General features: G+C 37.6%; 2 protein-coding genes across 5 annotated transcripts in view; one reads left to right on the forward strand and one right to left on the reverse strand.

Moving 5' to 3' along the window:
• The window catches only part of DYNC2H1 (dynein cytoplasmic 2 heavy chain 1), a 344715-nt gene that overhangs the window by 233104 nt on the left and 94277 nt on the right, over window positions 1-17334 (forward strand). The window lies entirely within an intron of this gene.
• LOC306639579 (palmitoyltransferase ZDHHC7-like) lies at window positions 3751-6353 on the reverse strand. The gene has a single exon (XM_079103275.1). The coding sequence runs from the start codon at window positions 5984-5986 to the stop codon at window positions 5201-5203; it is 786 nt and encodes a 261-aa protein (XP_078959401.1). The 5' UTR covers window positions 5987-6353; the 3' UTR covers window positions 3751-5200.

Raw genomic sequence — 17334 nt, forward strand, 5'->3', positions numbered from 1 at the left:
TTGTTAATCTGATGACAACTAATTTTGAGATTATCAGGGAAATTTACATATGTATTAGATACTATAGGATATCAATTTTTTGTTGTTGTTTGGAGAAAATGCCATTGCAGTTATGTGGGTTTTGCGGGGAGAAGAGTCTGGGATATTTTTTAAAACATTTGAGGAAAAATGAGAAAATAATAGATACAATAGGAATGAATGAGGCAGGTGCAGGAAAATGTTGAAAATTATTGGATCTGTATGATAGGTATCTTCAAATGTTTGAAAATGTTCATAACAAAATTAATTTTTAAAAGTTTAAAAATGTCATGAATATTTACATGTGTCTTCTTGACCTTGTCATCCAATTAAATGTGGACAGCTTTCAATGTCTTCCTTCTTAAAAGTGTTAGGCAGCATGCCCTACCAGTGTATGTGTTGAATGACAAGTACTCGCTTTCTAACCCACCTCACAGAGAACAGATATGGCTGACTCCATCCCCAGCTTGTGACTGTGGAACTAGGGAATCAAGGAGCAGTTTCCATTCCTATTTTGAAATGTAGTGACAAACTGATTTACACTGCTAGAAGGCAGCAGAATTGGGGAGAGATGATTAGAAACAGGATGACAAAGTTCTAAGAGAAAATTGTCTCTGCATTCAGTGGCAGCATCAGGTGTTTCTCCACCCCCACCAGAAGAACCAGTATTTTAACTGATCCTAAGCCCCCTTTTAACTTTTGTGGTAATTCTATTTATTGCCTAACATGTTTTAATAATTATTTTCTCTTTTTTCCGCTTTATTGAGATTAACATATTCAGTAAACAGCACATTTAGACTGTATAATTTGAGTACGTTGAACATATATATATGCTTGTGAGACCTTCATCATATGAAGATTGTGAAGCTTCCTGTCACCCCTAAAGTTTTCTCTTAACACTTTATAATTCCTCTGCCCTATTTCCTCTCCCAGGGTAACCACTGATTTCCTTTTGGTCAGCATAGAGAAGTTCATATTGTAGAGTTTTATCTAAAAAGCAATACAGTCAAGTATTCTTTGCTATGTGACTTTCTTCTCAGAATAATTATATAAGATTTATCAATGTTCTTATATACATCAGGAGTTGTTTCCTTTTTTTTAATCCCTAAGTATTTTATATTTGTTGGTTTTTTTTTTTATTGTAAACAAATGGGGTACAACTTATTTCTCTGTTTGTACATGAAGTAGAGGAGTTGTTTCCTTCTCATTACTAAGTAACATTGCATTGTATGGATATACCACAATTTATGTATTCATTTAATCACCGAGGGACATTTAAAGTATTTCCAGTTTGGGTCTCCAAAAATTAAAGTAATATGAACTTTTGAATGTTTTATGCTTTTATGAATATTTGCTGTTATTTTCCTTGAGCAAATACCTAATAGTGGATTGACTGGATCATATGACATGTATGTGTTTAATTTTTTAATTGCCAACTTAGGTGGGCTCTGGAAACTTCTGCATTCATAGGCTTCTTCCTCTAGGAATATCAAAATATGTAAAAAAATGGAAATCATATTTTACTACTGCATCTGAAGACAAATATACTAAAATTATATGTTAAAATAGTTTTCTTGACCTAAAAGTTCATTTGTCTCTTCTGATTTTAAAAGAAATTAAAGCATTTTCATGGGCCCCTAAAGTATTATGGGACTTGGGTATGTTCCCTATTTTGCCTGATGCATAAGCTGGCTTTTTAGGGAAGATTCCATCTTAAAACTGCCTAAAATGATCTATTCTTTTATTCAAATATTGAAAAATATGTATTTTCTGTACACCTGGTACTCAATCAATGTATGTTGGCTGAAAATATTTAGGGATTTTAAGACTTCTTTTGTAACAAAAAATATGGTATATGATGTTTTAAAATACGAGAGATCTGTATTATGTATGTGATTTGGATATATATGTATACACATACATGCATCCACACAATATTTTATGTATTAATATGATCTGTGTCTGTCTTATTTGTATTTCCATAAATAGCAAAAATATGATTTTACTCATCATGTAGGACTATTAGAGCCACTAATTATCCATAGTGTAACAAAGCATCATAATTAGATCTCCTCAAGTCAGATATAACAATTCATATAATTTAGTGATTAATATAATCTTACTTAGTATTAACCAGTGTTACATAGAAAACATTAATATACATGATTTATAATGAAATGTTTGGCCTATTACTTAAAATAATTTGATATTTGAAAACTGGTATACTCACTATTTTTAGTATGAATTTAAACATCTTTTTGAAGAGGTTCGTTTTTCATTTGCTTATGTTAAAATTTCACAAGCTAGCAGATCTCCTGAGATTTATTGTCAGGCTGAAAAATGATATGAGTTCATTAACATGGTAGAGTGCCTGTACATTTCACTCTTTATCTTGAGTGAAATCTCATCTCACAAATTGCTAACATAAATTATAATTTGGTCTTGTTTGTGACTGGCATAAATATTTTTATTAAATGACATGAAAGCCATAGAAAAAGCCCCTCCCTTTCTTTTTCCTAAATATATCAACATTAGAAAGATAAACCTCTGGATATTCTCCTATGTCTCATTTTACCATATTAGTGTACAATTTCATTTTTTAGTATGTAGGAGATTTAATATGGTTTATTACATCCTGCTGTGGTTGGTAACACAGTTAAACATATACCTAGCTAGGCACCTATAGAGAGCTTGGATATGTTAGGAGGAAAAGAGCATATTGACTAAGTAAGTTGAAAATAATCATTGAAAAAGAATACTTGAATTGAAGTTGATCACATAATATTGTTTAATGATTTTCTACTCATTTCAAACAGAAATATATACTATGAATATAATATGTAGTATACTCTATAAAAAGTCATAAACTTTGTTCTTACTCTAATATCTTGAAATTTATGTCATCACTTTTTTCCCTTTGTAATCCTTATACATTTAATTACCTTTACATGTCTATGGATCACTATTGTGTGCAGTGTTGAATAAAAGTAGTGGTAGTTAGCATCCTTGTCTTGCCCTGAGTTTAAAGAATTTGACTTTTCCCTCTGGGTCCTCACATGGCCCTTCCTCAGCATCTGTACAACAAGAATAAGAGTAATAAGCTCTCTAGTATCTCTTCCTGTAAGAACTCTCTATTCCTGTGAGATCCAGGCCTTTCTCTTATGACCTTATTTAACCTTAATTACTGCTTTAGATGCCCCATCTTCATATATAGTCACATTGGGAGTTAGGGCTTCATTGTAATGAATTTGGGGAAGGTAAGAACATTGTCTATAACACAGATTTAAAGAAATTTTCTAATTTCCTCGTGCTTTACTTTGTCTTTTCTGCATAGCTAACCATCCCAAAACTCAATGACTTGTAACAACGTTTTTAACTGTTTTAAATGATTCTGTGGATTAGCTGGATTGTTCCTCTTTAGATTCACTTGAACTTACTGTCATTTGAATAATTGATTGGGCTGGAAAGTTCAATTTTTACTCGTGTTTCCAGACAGTGCTGACTATTGGCTGGAATCACTTGGTTCTTAAATACATGGCTGTTCATCTATCAGAGGTCAAGGGTTTCAAGGCAAGAAATGAAACTGCAAGTCCTCTGGGAGTCTCATATTTGGAAATTGCATATGGCTCTTGCCACATTTGATTGATCAAAAAAGTCACAAAATCAGTATAGTTCCAAGATATTAGAGAAATAGGTATTTCTTTTTTTTTTTTTTTTTTTTTTTTTTTTTTGAGAACGGTCGCTTGGTCACTTTATTTCATATAAAAGTCACACTGAAAGGAGGGTGGAGGTCAAGTATACTTGATTTGCACATACCTGCCCGGTCTCACGGCGTCCAACCGCCTGACAATGACTGATGATCAGGAAACGCACGTTTAGCCTCCCACAGAGCCCCACAGCGTCCGGCCCAGACACGGATGCGCAGTGAAGGTGCAAAACAATCTTTGCAGCTCACTGTCCTGGGTCACCCCCGCTGTGCCGCCCCCTGGCTGTGCCAGTTCATGCCTCTGCAGTGACTCGAGTCCCATGATCTGTCACGTGGCTAGGATGGGCTCTGCAGGCCCCTCTGGTGTGCCTCCGAAGCAGAAGCCTGGGGAGGCCAGGCGCAATGGCCGGGGGCTGGGGGGTGGGGACACCGCCTTCCCAGCTCGAGGCCTCGGGCTCCCTCCACTGCTCCCTGGGGCGGGCAGCACTACAACGCAGGTGAGTTTAAGGCAAGTCCCCAGGAGGGGAGCTGTTCTTTCTGGCATAGTTTTGAGCTCGCACCAAGGGTCCAATTTTATCACCTGTGCTGTGGGTAGAGAAACAAACATAAAAACCAAAGCCACTTGGCTGTGCCCTCCAACTCGGGCATCAGGGCTGCCTGCATGGAGAACGCGCCTGCCCCAGGGCCGAAGGCGGCCCCACGTCGATGCGCCCAGGGTGCACCTCACCCGAACAGCCGTGGTTGAGGCCACCTGCCTCTTACTGAGGGGCCAGGTGCACATCGCTATTTTGCCTGGAACAACAAAAAATCAGTTCCAAGTCCTCAAGATTTTTAAAGTAAAATCAAAACAGGAGAGCGACAAGGGCCACACAGGAATGACTGTTCTTTGGATCAAGATAGATACTCTCCGGCCTGCAGTACATTCATGACTCCTGGCAGGGGCCCCGCCGCAGCTCGCCCCTCTTCCCTGAAACTTCGGCTTCTGAAAACCCGCTCGTCTGCTGTACACAGCCATTACACAACACGCCAGTCTGACACACATGCACACGCGCACACAGACAGACGGGCACACACAGACTTGCAGCAAGGGTCAAGGGTGCTTCTCCCGGGGCAGCAGGAAGGTTCTGAAAGCTGCCTTTGCCATCCAGCGCACTGAACTTCTACCACGTCACTGCAAAGCATCAGAGCTCACGGAGGCCACGGGTCTCTGCGGACATGTGCCACTGGAGCGCACAGGCCACGCAGCACCCAAATGTCCCTAAGAGATGCCACTGGAGGGAGGAGACAACCCCGTGCCCCGAGTGGCCACGTGCCCTTCAGATGAGGGCTGGGGAGAGCCCGTCGCGTGGCCCCGAGGCTGCTGGCTGCAGGCCACGCTCGCCCGCTGGTTGCCGATGCCATCTGGAGGCTGAGGCCCGTTCGGATCCAAGTCGGCAACCGAGAGTCCAAGGACAAGTCCCAGCCCGATGAGAGGCCTCACACCGAGAACTCCGGACCTCCCCTCCTGGGTCTCAGCTGCAGTCGCCTGAATCGGAAGCCGACAAAGGGGTTCATCCACAGTAGCGAGGGTGGACCCCCAAAGACGGATTTCATCCCCTCCCACCGCAGCCTTCGCTCCCAGGTGGGCTTCTCACTCTTCAGCCTCTCGATCTCCGTCTCGTCGTTGCATATCGAGTGGATCTGGGTGCCGAACATGACCGCAGTGAAAGTGAAGAACAGCAGACCCTCAAGGCACAGGAAGATCAACAGGATCACGGTTATCGGAGGGGAAAAGTCACTGCACTCTGTCCACTGCCCTCGGACGCAGGAGATGAACTGCAGCCCACAGAGAATCAGAGCATGGACTGAAGACAACGCTATGTACATAGTGAAGAGTACAAAAAATCTCTGATTCTTCTCTCCCACACAGTTGTTCACCCACGGGCAGTGATGGTCCATCTTCCGAATACATCTTTTGCAGATACTGCAGTGGTGGGCACGCTCCGGCTTGATGCAGCAGCACTTGGGGCACTTGTAGATCACCTCCCCGGGCTTCAGCTGCAAGCTCTCCAGGTACTCTTTTGTGGCGTTTCCTTTGGGCACTGCCCCAGGGTCAGTGAGCATGGTTCTCAGGTGCGAGGACAAGGCAAGAACTGCCAAGCAGTTGAAAAGGACTCCGTTCACCACAGAGTACCAGAAGTCTTTGGAAGGAAGCAGCATGACAAACGTCACCACGAAGTCTGCGTAGACAACCAGGAGCCAGGTCATAACAGCGCAGACCATGCCTCAGCCATCACGGATGAACCACACCCTGTCGGCCATGTCGGTCTCAGAGGAAGAGGAGGAAGAGGAGTCATAATTGTCATTTTCGGCCAGCAGAGGATGATGCTCGACGTCCCGGAGCCTGTGTCCTGATGGCTGCATGATTTCCCCGACACGCCCTCACGGATTATTTCTAAACATCACTTGGACACTTTGTGCCTTTTCTTCAGGATCTTAAGGTGCATGCTGTCCTATGTGATAGGATCCGAGGCCGGGCGCTGCGGCTGCTCCCGGCCGGCGGCGGCTGCGGCGGCCGGGGCGGGGGCGCATGGTGCGGCCGCGCTCACGCCCGGCTGTCGGAGGGGGGCGGCCGCCCAGCAGTGGCGGGAGCCGCAGGTATTTCTTGATAGGGAGGAAAGGAACATGACATTGCAAAGGATATAATTACAGGAAAGCATCTTTTGTCAAAGACTAACAACTTCCTGCATCTTTGCTAAGTTTTCAAGGAACTTATTAATTTCATTGACAATGTTTTCACCAAGTGATATAAAAAGGTGATATAAAAGCTGGGCACTGAGGTACACACTTGTAATCCTAGCAACTCAGGAGGTCTAGGTAGGTGGATTGCAAGTTTGAGGCTAGCCTGAGCAACTTTGCAAGACTCCAACTTAAAATTAAAAATAAAGGCTGGGGATATAACTCACTGGTAGAGTATCCCTGAGTTCAATCCCCAGTACTGCAAAAACAATGCATATAGTAAGTTTATGCAGTTTTTTCCTTAATCTGTGTATGTAGTGAATTATAGTTTTTGTGTTTGATCATATACTGAATGTCATTATGCATATCTTTTTGAACCCACCTAATTTTCCTATTCTTGAGACTATTTTATGAATTTATACATTCCTGTTAAGTTTTCCATTGCTGAATTTGTTACTTTTTATGGTATGAAGTTCAAAATAACCGCATATTGTCTTTTGGTCTTTTCTGTATATCTAATCATATTCCTTTAACCTATTATGTTCCAAGTTTCGATTCTAAATATTTTCACAAAATTAGCCTAGGTGTTTAAAATAAGTTGGAGATCATAATCGAGACCTTATATATTATATTAATGTTATGATTACTATAATTCTATTCTTATTATATATTGTCATATGTAATTTTATATAATAATTGTTATATATTTAAGTATTATATATATTGAAGGTGTTCCACATATGGGATGATGGGACTACAGGGGTTAAAATTAAGAATTTTAAAATAAAATTTTGCCTTCTGTTGTTTTATCCATCAGGTATCTATTTCTCAATATGCTTAGAAACCTCTTAATTTTGTCACTTTTTAGTAAACCAAATTTCGGTCTTTTTGGTAAGATCTTTTCTATTCTATTGTACATTTTTTTGCTCTTAGTTTATTTCCATTTATATTTTCAACTTTGTTATTTGTGGGTTTGACTCAGTTTTCAACTTTCTTTCTTAATCTAAGCATTTGCTGCTATCACTTTCCTCTAAGAATCTCATTCTTTGCATTTCTATTAATTTTGATAAATTATTGAAATTTTTGTGATGAAAATATTTTTAAATTTTATTAAAGTTACTTGATGTACCCTTTGTTATTTAGAAATGTGTTTTCAAATTTCTAGATGTTTAGGGTTGATTGTAAAATTTTATTAGTTATTTTTTAACAATTACATTGGAATTAGATATGTTTTATTTCATTTATTTGAAATTTGCTAAGATTAACTTCATGGTCTAATATGTGATTGATATTCTTAAATATTCGAAGTACTTGAATATCTGTTCTCTAGTCATTGGTTGCATTATATATCCACTAGATCATGCTTATTGATGGTGTTGTTCAAATCTTCTGTTTGTTTTCTGGGTTTGTCAATTTGCATAGCTGAGAAGTGTATATTAAAGTGTCCTACATGATGCTAGCTTTCTATTTTCCCTGTATGATTCTGGTGATTTTATTACATGACATCTGTGTTTTTAGGCATATAGATAGGTAGAATTATGCCAGTGTATAGTAACCCTTTTATAACATTAATAATTTTTTTAAGTTTTCTATTTTTTAAAGTTTACTAAAACTTTAGTAAAGAAAGGTTTATCTTTTCTCATCCTATTACCTTTTAACTTCATACGTTTTTGTTTTCGATATCTCTCTTTAAATACACACACACGTTTAACTCTTAAAATATGAACATCATTAGCCATTGTTTTTAAAGTAATGTTTAGTCCACTCATAATTACAGCAATCACTGATTTGAGATTTATTTATTCGATTTAAAAAATTAATTTGTAGAATTTTTATTTTGTTTTTTTAATTACTTTTCTCCTTTTTGCAGACTGCATTTTGATTCATTGTACATAAATGGTGTACATAATTTCGTCTTTATGGTTGTACATGTTATAGATTCATACCATTCATGTAATCATAAATGTGCCTAGGGTAATGATGTCTGTCTCATTCCATAATTTTTCATACCCCCCTCATTTCCTTCTACATAAAGTTCCTCCATTCTTCTCTCATTCCCCACCCCCACACCTCCATTATATATCATCATCCACTTATCAAGGAAATCATTCAGCCTTTGGTATTTTCGGATTGGCTTATTTCACTTAGCATGATATTCTCCAATTCCATCCATTTATTTGCAAAAGCCATAATATTATTATTCTTTATGGCTGAATAATATTCCATTGTGCATATATACCTCTGTTTCTTTCTCCATTCATCTGTTGACCCTTCAATCTAGGTAACCCAGGGCCTCACTTATGCTAGGCAGGTGCTCTCCTACTGACCTAAATTCCCAGCACCCCCTTTATTTTCATAAATTCTTTATGCTGACTTTTTTTATAGGTGAGGTTCTTGTATCCTTCCTTTGCATTCATTTAGAGTCATTTCTTTTTTAATAATTCTTTTTCTGTTTTGGAAAATTTATCCTATACTTCTTTGTATCACTTTCTAAATTTTCATATATCTTCCTTCCAAATAATACAGTGATTTAGGATGCTTTTACCCTGCTCATTTCATTCCAACTTAGAGGTGCTTATTTTTCAGTGTTTTATTTCTGTTGTATATTGGCGTCAACCTTTGTTTAGGTTTATAAATTTCCTTTGCAGAACAATTCATTATACACATAATATCTTCTTTTTCTGTTTTTTTTTTTCCTTAATATATGTATGCTTTAAGTGAAATTTGGCTATTTGTATGCTTTTGATTCTTGCCTCAAAATATTCTTATTTCATTTTTTTCTCAAAAAATAATTTAGTTAAATTTATAACAATTTTAAGTTAACAGTCTTTTTCAACATGTTTTGTTTTAAAAATGGCCTCTGCCTCATTTTATGAATTCTTCTTATGGAATTCTGATTGGTATACATTAAATACCTTCCCATTTTCTTTTCCATGTTTTAAAAAAATCATTATTTATGTCTTTGTATTTTTTCTTTAGTGGTTTCCCTTGATTTTCTTGGGACTACATTATAAGTTTTAAAAGTCTTTTTGTTGATAATGATGTTGCATATTTTTAGTTTTGACATGTTTTTGTCATAAAAATGTTCCCTGAACATTTTTCCTTGTTAAAAGAAAAGGAAAAAAGGTAAATTACATAATTCTTTGGCAATCTATTTTATCATCTAAAAAATGGGAATGAGTTTATACTCCTCATTCCAAAAATGATTTAGAGATTATTAACAAAAAATATAAGTAATCTGGGTGAAAATCAGTTGAGGAAATAAATCAGAGGAAATTAGAATGGGGAAGCAAAATTAAATGCCTGAAAAAGTTTATGCTGAAAGAAATTAAAAGAAACACAAATCCTATGCCTCTAAGGTTCTATGAAGTTGATATTATTACACCAAAATTTGTCTATTTAATTCATAATATCCAAGATTTAGTGTCTGTATTAGTCAACTTTATGTGACTACAACAAAATACTCGAGTCAGTTAACTTTATAAGGAGAAATGGCTTATTTTTAGCTCATAGTTTGGTGTTTCAAATTTAAGATCAGGTGGGAAGATGATCTACATTGCTTTTGTCTGTGGTTAGGGTAGCAGATGGTGGCAAATCAAGGCAGGAGCATGTGTAGAAGCAAATGCTCACTTCTCAGATAGGAACAGAGTGGATGGAGCTTCTTTTTTTCAATTTTTTTCATTTATTTATTTATTTTTATTGTAAACAAATGGGATACATGTTGTTTCTGTACATGAAGTAAAGGCATACCATTTGTGTAATCATACATTTACATAGTATAATGGTGTTTGATTCATTCTGTTATTTTTTCCTTCCCCCTCATCCCTCCCACCCTCTTTTCCCTCCATACAGTCCCTCCTTCCTCCATTCTTGGACTCCTCCCACCCCCCCTTTATGTGTCATCATCCGCTTATCAGTAAGATCATTCATCCTTTGGTTTTTTGAGATTGGCTTATCTCACTTAGCATGATATTCTCCACTTTCATCCATTTACCTGCAAATGCCATAATGTTTTTATTCTTTATGGCTGAGTAATATTCCATTGGACATATATGCTACAGTTTCTTTATCCATTCATCAATTGAAGGACATCTAGGTTGGTTCCACCATCTGGCTATTGTGAATTGAGCAGCTATGAACATTGATGTGGCTGTATCTCTGTAGTATGCTGATTTTAAGTCCTTTGGGTATAGGCCGAGGAATGGAATAGCTGGGTCAAATGGTAGGTCCATTCCAAGTTTTCTAAGGAATCTCCACACTGCTTTCCAGAGTGGCTGCACTAATTTGCAGCCCCACCAGCAATGTATGAGTGTACCTTTTTCCCCACATTCTCTCCAACACCTATTGTTGCTTGTGTTCTGGATAATCGCCATTCTAATTGGGGTGAGATGGAATCTTAGGGTAGTTTTGATTTGCAGAATTACTAGAGACGTTGAACGTTTTTTCATATATCTGTTGATTGCTTGTAGATCTTCTGTGAAGTGTCTGTTCATTACCTTAGCCCATTTGTTGATTGGATTATTTGTATTCTTGGTGTAGAGTTTTTGAGTTCTTTATAGATTCTGGAAATTAGTGCTCTATCTGAAGTATGAGTGGCAAAGATATTCTCCCACTCTGTAGCCTCTCTCTTTGTATTGCTGATAGTTTCCTTTGCTGAGAGAAAGCTTTTTAGTTGGAATCAATCCCAGTTATTGATTCTTGATTTATTTCTTGTGCTGTTGGAGTTCATGTTAAGGAAGTCTGATCCTAAGCCGACATGTTGAAGATTTGGACCTACTTTTTCTTCTGTAAGATGAAGGGTCTCTGGTCTGATTCCGAGGTCTTGATTCATTTTGAGTTGAATTTTGTGCACAGTGAGAAATAGGGGTTTAGTTTCATTCTGCTGCATATGGACTTCCAGTTTTCCCAGCACCATTTGTTGAAGGGGTTATTTTTTCTCCATTGCATATTTTTGGCCCCTGTGTCTACTATGAGAAAATCGTGTTTATTTGGGTTTGTGTCCATGTCCTCTATTCTGTACCATTGATCTACCTGTCTATTTTGGTACCAATACCATGCCATTTTTGTTACTATTGCTTTGTAGTATAGTTGAAGTTCTGGTATTGCAAGACCTCCTGCTTCACTCTTTCTGCTAAGGATTGCTTTAGCTATTCTGGGTTTCTAATTCTTCCAGATGAATTTCATGATTGCTTGTTCTATTTCTGTAAGGTACATCATTGGGATTTTAATTGGAATTGCATTGACTCTGTATACTACTTTTGGTAATATGGCCATTTTGACAATATTAATTTTGCCTATCCAAGAACATGGTAGATCTTTCCATCTTCCAATTTCTTTCTTCAGTGTTTTGTAGTTTTCATTGTAGAGATCTTTTACCTCTTTGGTTAGATTGATACCCAAGTATTTTATTTTTTTTGAGACTATTGCAAATGGAGTTGTCTTCCTCATTTCCCTTTCAGGTGTTTCATCGCTTGTGTATAAAAATGCTTTAGATTTATGCATGTTGATTTTATAGCCTGCTATTTTGTTGAATTCATCGATGAGGTCTAGAAGTTTTCTGGAGGAGTTCTTTGGATCCTCTAAATATAGAATCATATCATCTGCAAATATTGACAGCTTAAGTTCCTCTTTTCCTATTCGTATCCCTTTAATTTCTTTAGTCTGTCTAATTGCTCTGGCTAGTATTTCAGAATGATGTTGAATAGAAGTGGCGAAAGAAGATGTCCTTGTCTTGTTCCTGTTTTTAAAGGGAATGGTTTCAGTTTTTCTCCATTAAGAGTGATGTTGGCCATGGACTTAGCATAAATAGCCTTTACAATGTTCAGATATGTTCCTACTATCCCTATTTTTTCTAGTGTTTTGAGCATGAAGGAGTGTTGTATTTTGTCGAATCCTTTTTCTGTGTTAATTATAATAACCATATGATTCTTATCCTTAAGCCTATTGACATGATGGATTACGCTTATTGATTTACGGTTGTTAAACCATCCTTACTTTCCAGGGATGAACCCCACTTGATCGTGGTGCACAATTTTCTTAAAATGTTTTTGGATACAGTTTGCCAACATTTTGTTAAGGATCTTTGCATCTATATTCATCAAGGATATTGGTCTAAAATTTTCTTTCCTTGATGTGTCTTTGCCTGGTTTGGGTATGAGGGTGATATTAGCTTCATAGAATGAGTTCGGTAGGGTACCCTCCTTTTCTATTTCCTGGAATACTTTGAGAAGTATTGGAATGAGTTCTTCTTTGAGGGTCTTATAGAATTTGGTTGAGAATCCGTCTGGTCCTGGGCTTTTCTTGGATGGTAGGTTTTTAATGGCTTCTTCTATTTCATTGGTTGATATTGATCTGTTTAAATTGTGTATATGTCCTCCTGGTTCAGTTTGGGAGGAGCATATGTCTCTAGGAATTTGTCAATATCTTCGGTAGTTTCTATTTTGTTGGAATACAGATTTTTCAAGTAGCTTCTCATTATGTTCTGTATCTAAGTGGTGTCTGTCATGATATTTCCTTTTTGATCATGAATTTTAGTAATTTGAGTTTTCTCTCTTTGTTAGTGTGGCTAAGTGTTTATCTATTTTGTTTACTTTCTCAAAGAACCAACTTTTTGTTTTGTCAATTTTTTGAATTGTTTCTTTTTTTTCGATTTCATTAATTTCAGCTCTCATTTTAATTATTTCCTGTCTTCTACTACCTTTGCTGTTATTCTCGTCTTCTTTTTCTAGGGCTTTGAGCTGTAATGTTAGGTCATTTAGTTGTTGACTTTTCATTCTTTTCTGGAATGCGCTCCATGCAATGAATTTTCCTCTTGGTACCGCTTTCATAGTGTCCCAGAGGTTTTGGCATGTTGTACTGTCGTTCTCATTGACTTCTAAGAATTTTTTTATCTCCTCCCTGATGTTTTTTTTATCCTTGTTTCATTCAATAGCATATTATTTAGTTTCCAGGTGTTGTAGTAATTTCTGTTTTTTATTTTGTCATTGATTTCCACTCTCATTCCATTATGATCTGATAGAACACAAGGCAGTATCTCTATTTTTTTGCATTTCCTAAGGGCTGCTTTGTGGCATAACATATGGTCTACTTTTGAGAAGGTTCCATGTGCTGCTGAGAAGAAAGTGAATTCACTTGTTGATGGATGGAATATTCTATACATGTCTATTAAGTCTAGGTTATTGATTGTGTTATTGAGTTCTATGGTTTCTTTGTTTGGTTTTTGTTTTGAAGATCTGTCCAGGGGTGACAGCATTGTGTTAAAGTCACCCAGAATTATTGTGTTGTGGTCTACTTGATTCCTGAAATTGAGAAGGATGTGTTTGATATACAGGGATGCACTGTTGTTTGGGGCATAAATATTTATGATCATTTTGTCTTCCTGATTTATGGTTTCCTTAAGCAGTATGAATTGTCCTTCTTTATCCCTTCTGACTAATTGTTTCTTGAAGTCCACTTTATCTGATATAAAGATGGAAACACCTGCTTTTTTACTGAGTCCATGTGAATGGTAGGTTTTTTCCCATCCTTTAGCCTTTAGTCTGTGGATGTCTTCTTCTATGAGATGAGTCTCTTGCAGGCAGCATATTGTTGGGTCTTTCTTTTTAATCCATTCTGCCTATGTCTTTTGATTGATGAGTTTAGACCATTAATGTTCAGGGTTATTATTGAGATATGATTTGTATTCCCAGTCATTTGGGCTTATTTTTGGTTTTAAACTTGGCTTGGTTTCTTCTTTGATTGGATTTTTCTCTAAGGTAGTTCTTCCCTTTGCTGACCTACATTGTTGTTTTTCATTTCCTCCTCATGCAATATTTTGTTAACATTCTGTGGCGCAGGCTTTCTATTTGTAAATTCTTTTAACTTTTGTTTATTGTGGAAGGATTTTATTTATTCTTCAAATCTGAAGGTTAGTTTTGCTGGATATCGTACTCTTGGCTGGCAACCATGTTCTTTCAGAGCTTGAAATATGTCGTTCCAGGTCCTTCTAGCTTTTAGAGTTCAGGTTGAGAAGTCTGCTGCTATCCATATTGATTTCCCCCTATATGTAATCTGATGCTTTTCTCTTGCGGCCTTCAAAATCATATCTTTATTTTGAATGGTAGGCATTCTCATTATAATTTTCCTTGGTGTGGATCTGTTGAGATTTTGTGCATTTGTTGTTCTGTGAACCTCTTGTAATTGATTTTCCATTTCTTTCTTCAGGGTTGGGAAGTTTTCTGATATTATTTCATTGAATAGGTTGTTCATTCCTGTGGTTTGTGCCTTCCTCAGTCCCAATACTTCTTAAATTTTTTTTTTTTTTCATGATGTCCCATAGTTCTTGGAGATTCTGTTCATGATTTCTTACCATCTTCTCTGGGCAACTTTGTTTTCAAGATTAAATATTTTGTCTTCATTGTCTAAGGTTCTGTCTTCCAAGTGGTCTAGTCTTTTGGTGATGCTTTCCATTGAGTTTTTTATTGGTTTATTGTTTCCTTCATTTCAAGGATTTTCATTTGGTTGTTTTTTTTTTTTTTTTTTTTTTTTTAGAATCTCTATCTCTTTGTTGAAATGATGTTTTGCATCCTGCAGTTGCTCTTTCAACTGCTTATTGGCATTATCATTCATTGCCTGCATTTGCTCTCTTATCTCATCCTTTGCTTCGTGAATCATCTTAATCATGTATAATCTGAAGTCCTTTTCTGACATTTCTTCTAACATACTCTCATTTGATTTTATTAACATAGAATCTAGATTTGTTTGGATCATTTTCTTCCCTTGTTTTTTCATGTTGTTCTTGTATCTTCCCCTCTAGCAATGCAGATCTGGGGTTTTGCAGATTTCTCCCCATAGGCTTATAGTGGCCCTATAGGTTTCCTAAACCTTTTCTTTAAGGGGTAGATCAATATTAGCAGTGCCCAATTCAGACACTATCCAATCCTAGACCAAATAGTTCTTATGAGGACATTAACAATATTGTCATAATAAATAGAATGAGTTCAATTATTATCTTCAGTATAACAAACAGATTTACAATAAGGTCTGCAGTTTCTAATGGAGGACAAAGAGGATGCAGAGGGATGTAGGATGTAGCTGTTAATGGGATAAGAAAAGAATATACAGAAGTTCTAGATAGTAGAAAGGGTGAAAGTATAATCAAAAGAAATTGGTTGTTAGCATGCAAAAAGGGAGAAAGAGACTCTGAGGGAACAGGTAAACAAAAGGAAAAGAGAACCAAAAAAAAGTAAAGAAATAACTTAAAGTTGTTCAGTAAGAAGAAAAAAGAAAATCTACAGTATAACAGTTATATAGTATTCAAACCTCCCAGTCTTCAGTAGCCTGATGCAGGAGAGGTACTTGACAGTGAGCTTCCAGTCTTCAGCAGGCATCTCAGGATGGGATTTGCCCCACCTAAAGATCAGAGCTATGGCTTCCAGGATTATCCAAGATGGCTTCCAAGTGTGTTGGCAAATGGGGAGTTGAGCTTGGGGTGTGGGTGTGGTCAGCTTGAGGTCCTGGAGGTGGAGTGCAGTTGGTCATGCAGGCGTCCTGGAGATGGGGTGTGTTTGGAGTGTTTGCAGGATCTTGGAGGCAGGGTGCAATCAGTAGTCTGGGGTCCCGGTGATGGGGCACAGTCAGTTTGTCTGGGGGTCCTGGCGGCAGGGAGCAGTCAGTTGAGTTGATGTAAGGGCCCCTGGAGGCAGGCTGTGATTCATCAGGCTGAGGGATCCTGGAGATGGGGCTTAGTCAGTCCTGCCAGGGGTCCTACGGGGCCTGACTATTGTCTCAAAATGGCGGCAGCCACGTGTAACCAAACTTGCAGGTACTGTGACAGTGAACTTCCAGGCAACAGCAGGCAGCTGGTTCTCCACTGGCGGTCGGCGATCAGTTTGCTGACTGTTGTTGGACGAGTGGGAGGTGAACCTCATGGGTTGGGTGATGGATAGGTGTAAGGTAGGTGATGGACAGGTGAGAGGCCAGCAAATGGCAGATAATAGGCACCTGACAGTGAGCAATCTGCACTCAAAAACGGCGTCGATATGCTGGCAGACTGCAAGTGATCACAGTAGGCAAATTGGGTAAACAGCAGGGGATCGATAAGCAAAAAATCTTCCTCACCAAAAAACAGATATCCTGTGCTTGAAACCGGAGTTACGGAGCGACAAGGAACACAGCCTCCCTCTAGTCCACCATCTTGGAGCCCGGAGCTTCTTTTATAACAATTCTCTTGAAAACACTCAAGGGATTACACAAAACTACCAAGGAGTGTCAGGAGAACTACCTCTATCCCACTGACCTAAGGATTTCCCACTAGGGTCACTCTAAGGATTCTACCATCTTTCCCATACCACCACTCTAGGGACCAATCCTTTAGTCATAGAGGATCCAAAACACTCAGATAATACCCAAGCCATAGCAGTTTCTTACAATAGGAGATATTAGTTGCTGATGGGAATCATAGTTATCAATAAAATGTTTCTCATTGGTCTTTGAAATGAGGACAGGTGAAAAAGCGACAGAATCTTCTGTAGCTTCCCTATAATTCTTAGAGATCTCTAATTTGTGAAAGTAACAATACAAAGTGAGAAGTATGGGTAGAACATGGAAGAATTAATGTAAATTTGTTTAATAATGGAATGCAGTTCATCCCCTATGACCCATCTTAAGGCAATATTATTGAAAAAAAGTATTTTAAGTGCTTTAAATTATTATAGACATTTTATTCATGCTTTATAAAAAATAAGTGGCAGATCTTACAGAAACAAAAATAAGGTTCATTGTTATACTGTTGTCATCATTAATAAGAATATTTTTATTGCATATTTGAACTCTTTTTTTAAATTTCCATGTGTTCATTAAAGATTATAATAGTGTTTTTAAAGAATGCAAGCCTCACAGATTGTTTTTCTAGG

The sequence above is a fragment of the Sciurus vulgaris genome, assembly GCF_902686455.1.
Source record: "Sciurus vulgaris genome assembly, chromosome: 11".
NCBI classification, from domain to species: Eukaryota; Metazoa; Chordata; class Mammalia; order Rodentia; family Sciuridae; genus Sciurus; species Sciurus vulgaris.

What these genes read in the sequence shown, in the direction of transcription:
- LOC306639579 (XM_079103275.1), bottom strand. Translation starts at nt 5,986, where the DNA reads ATGGTCTGCGCTGTTATGACCTGGCTCCTGGTTGTCTACGCAGACTTC.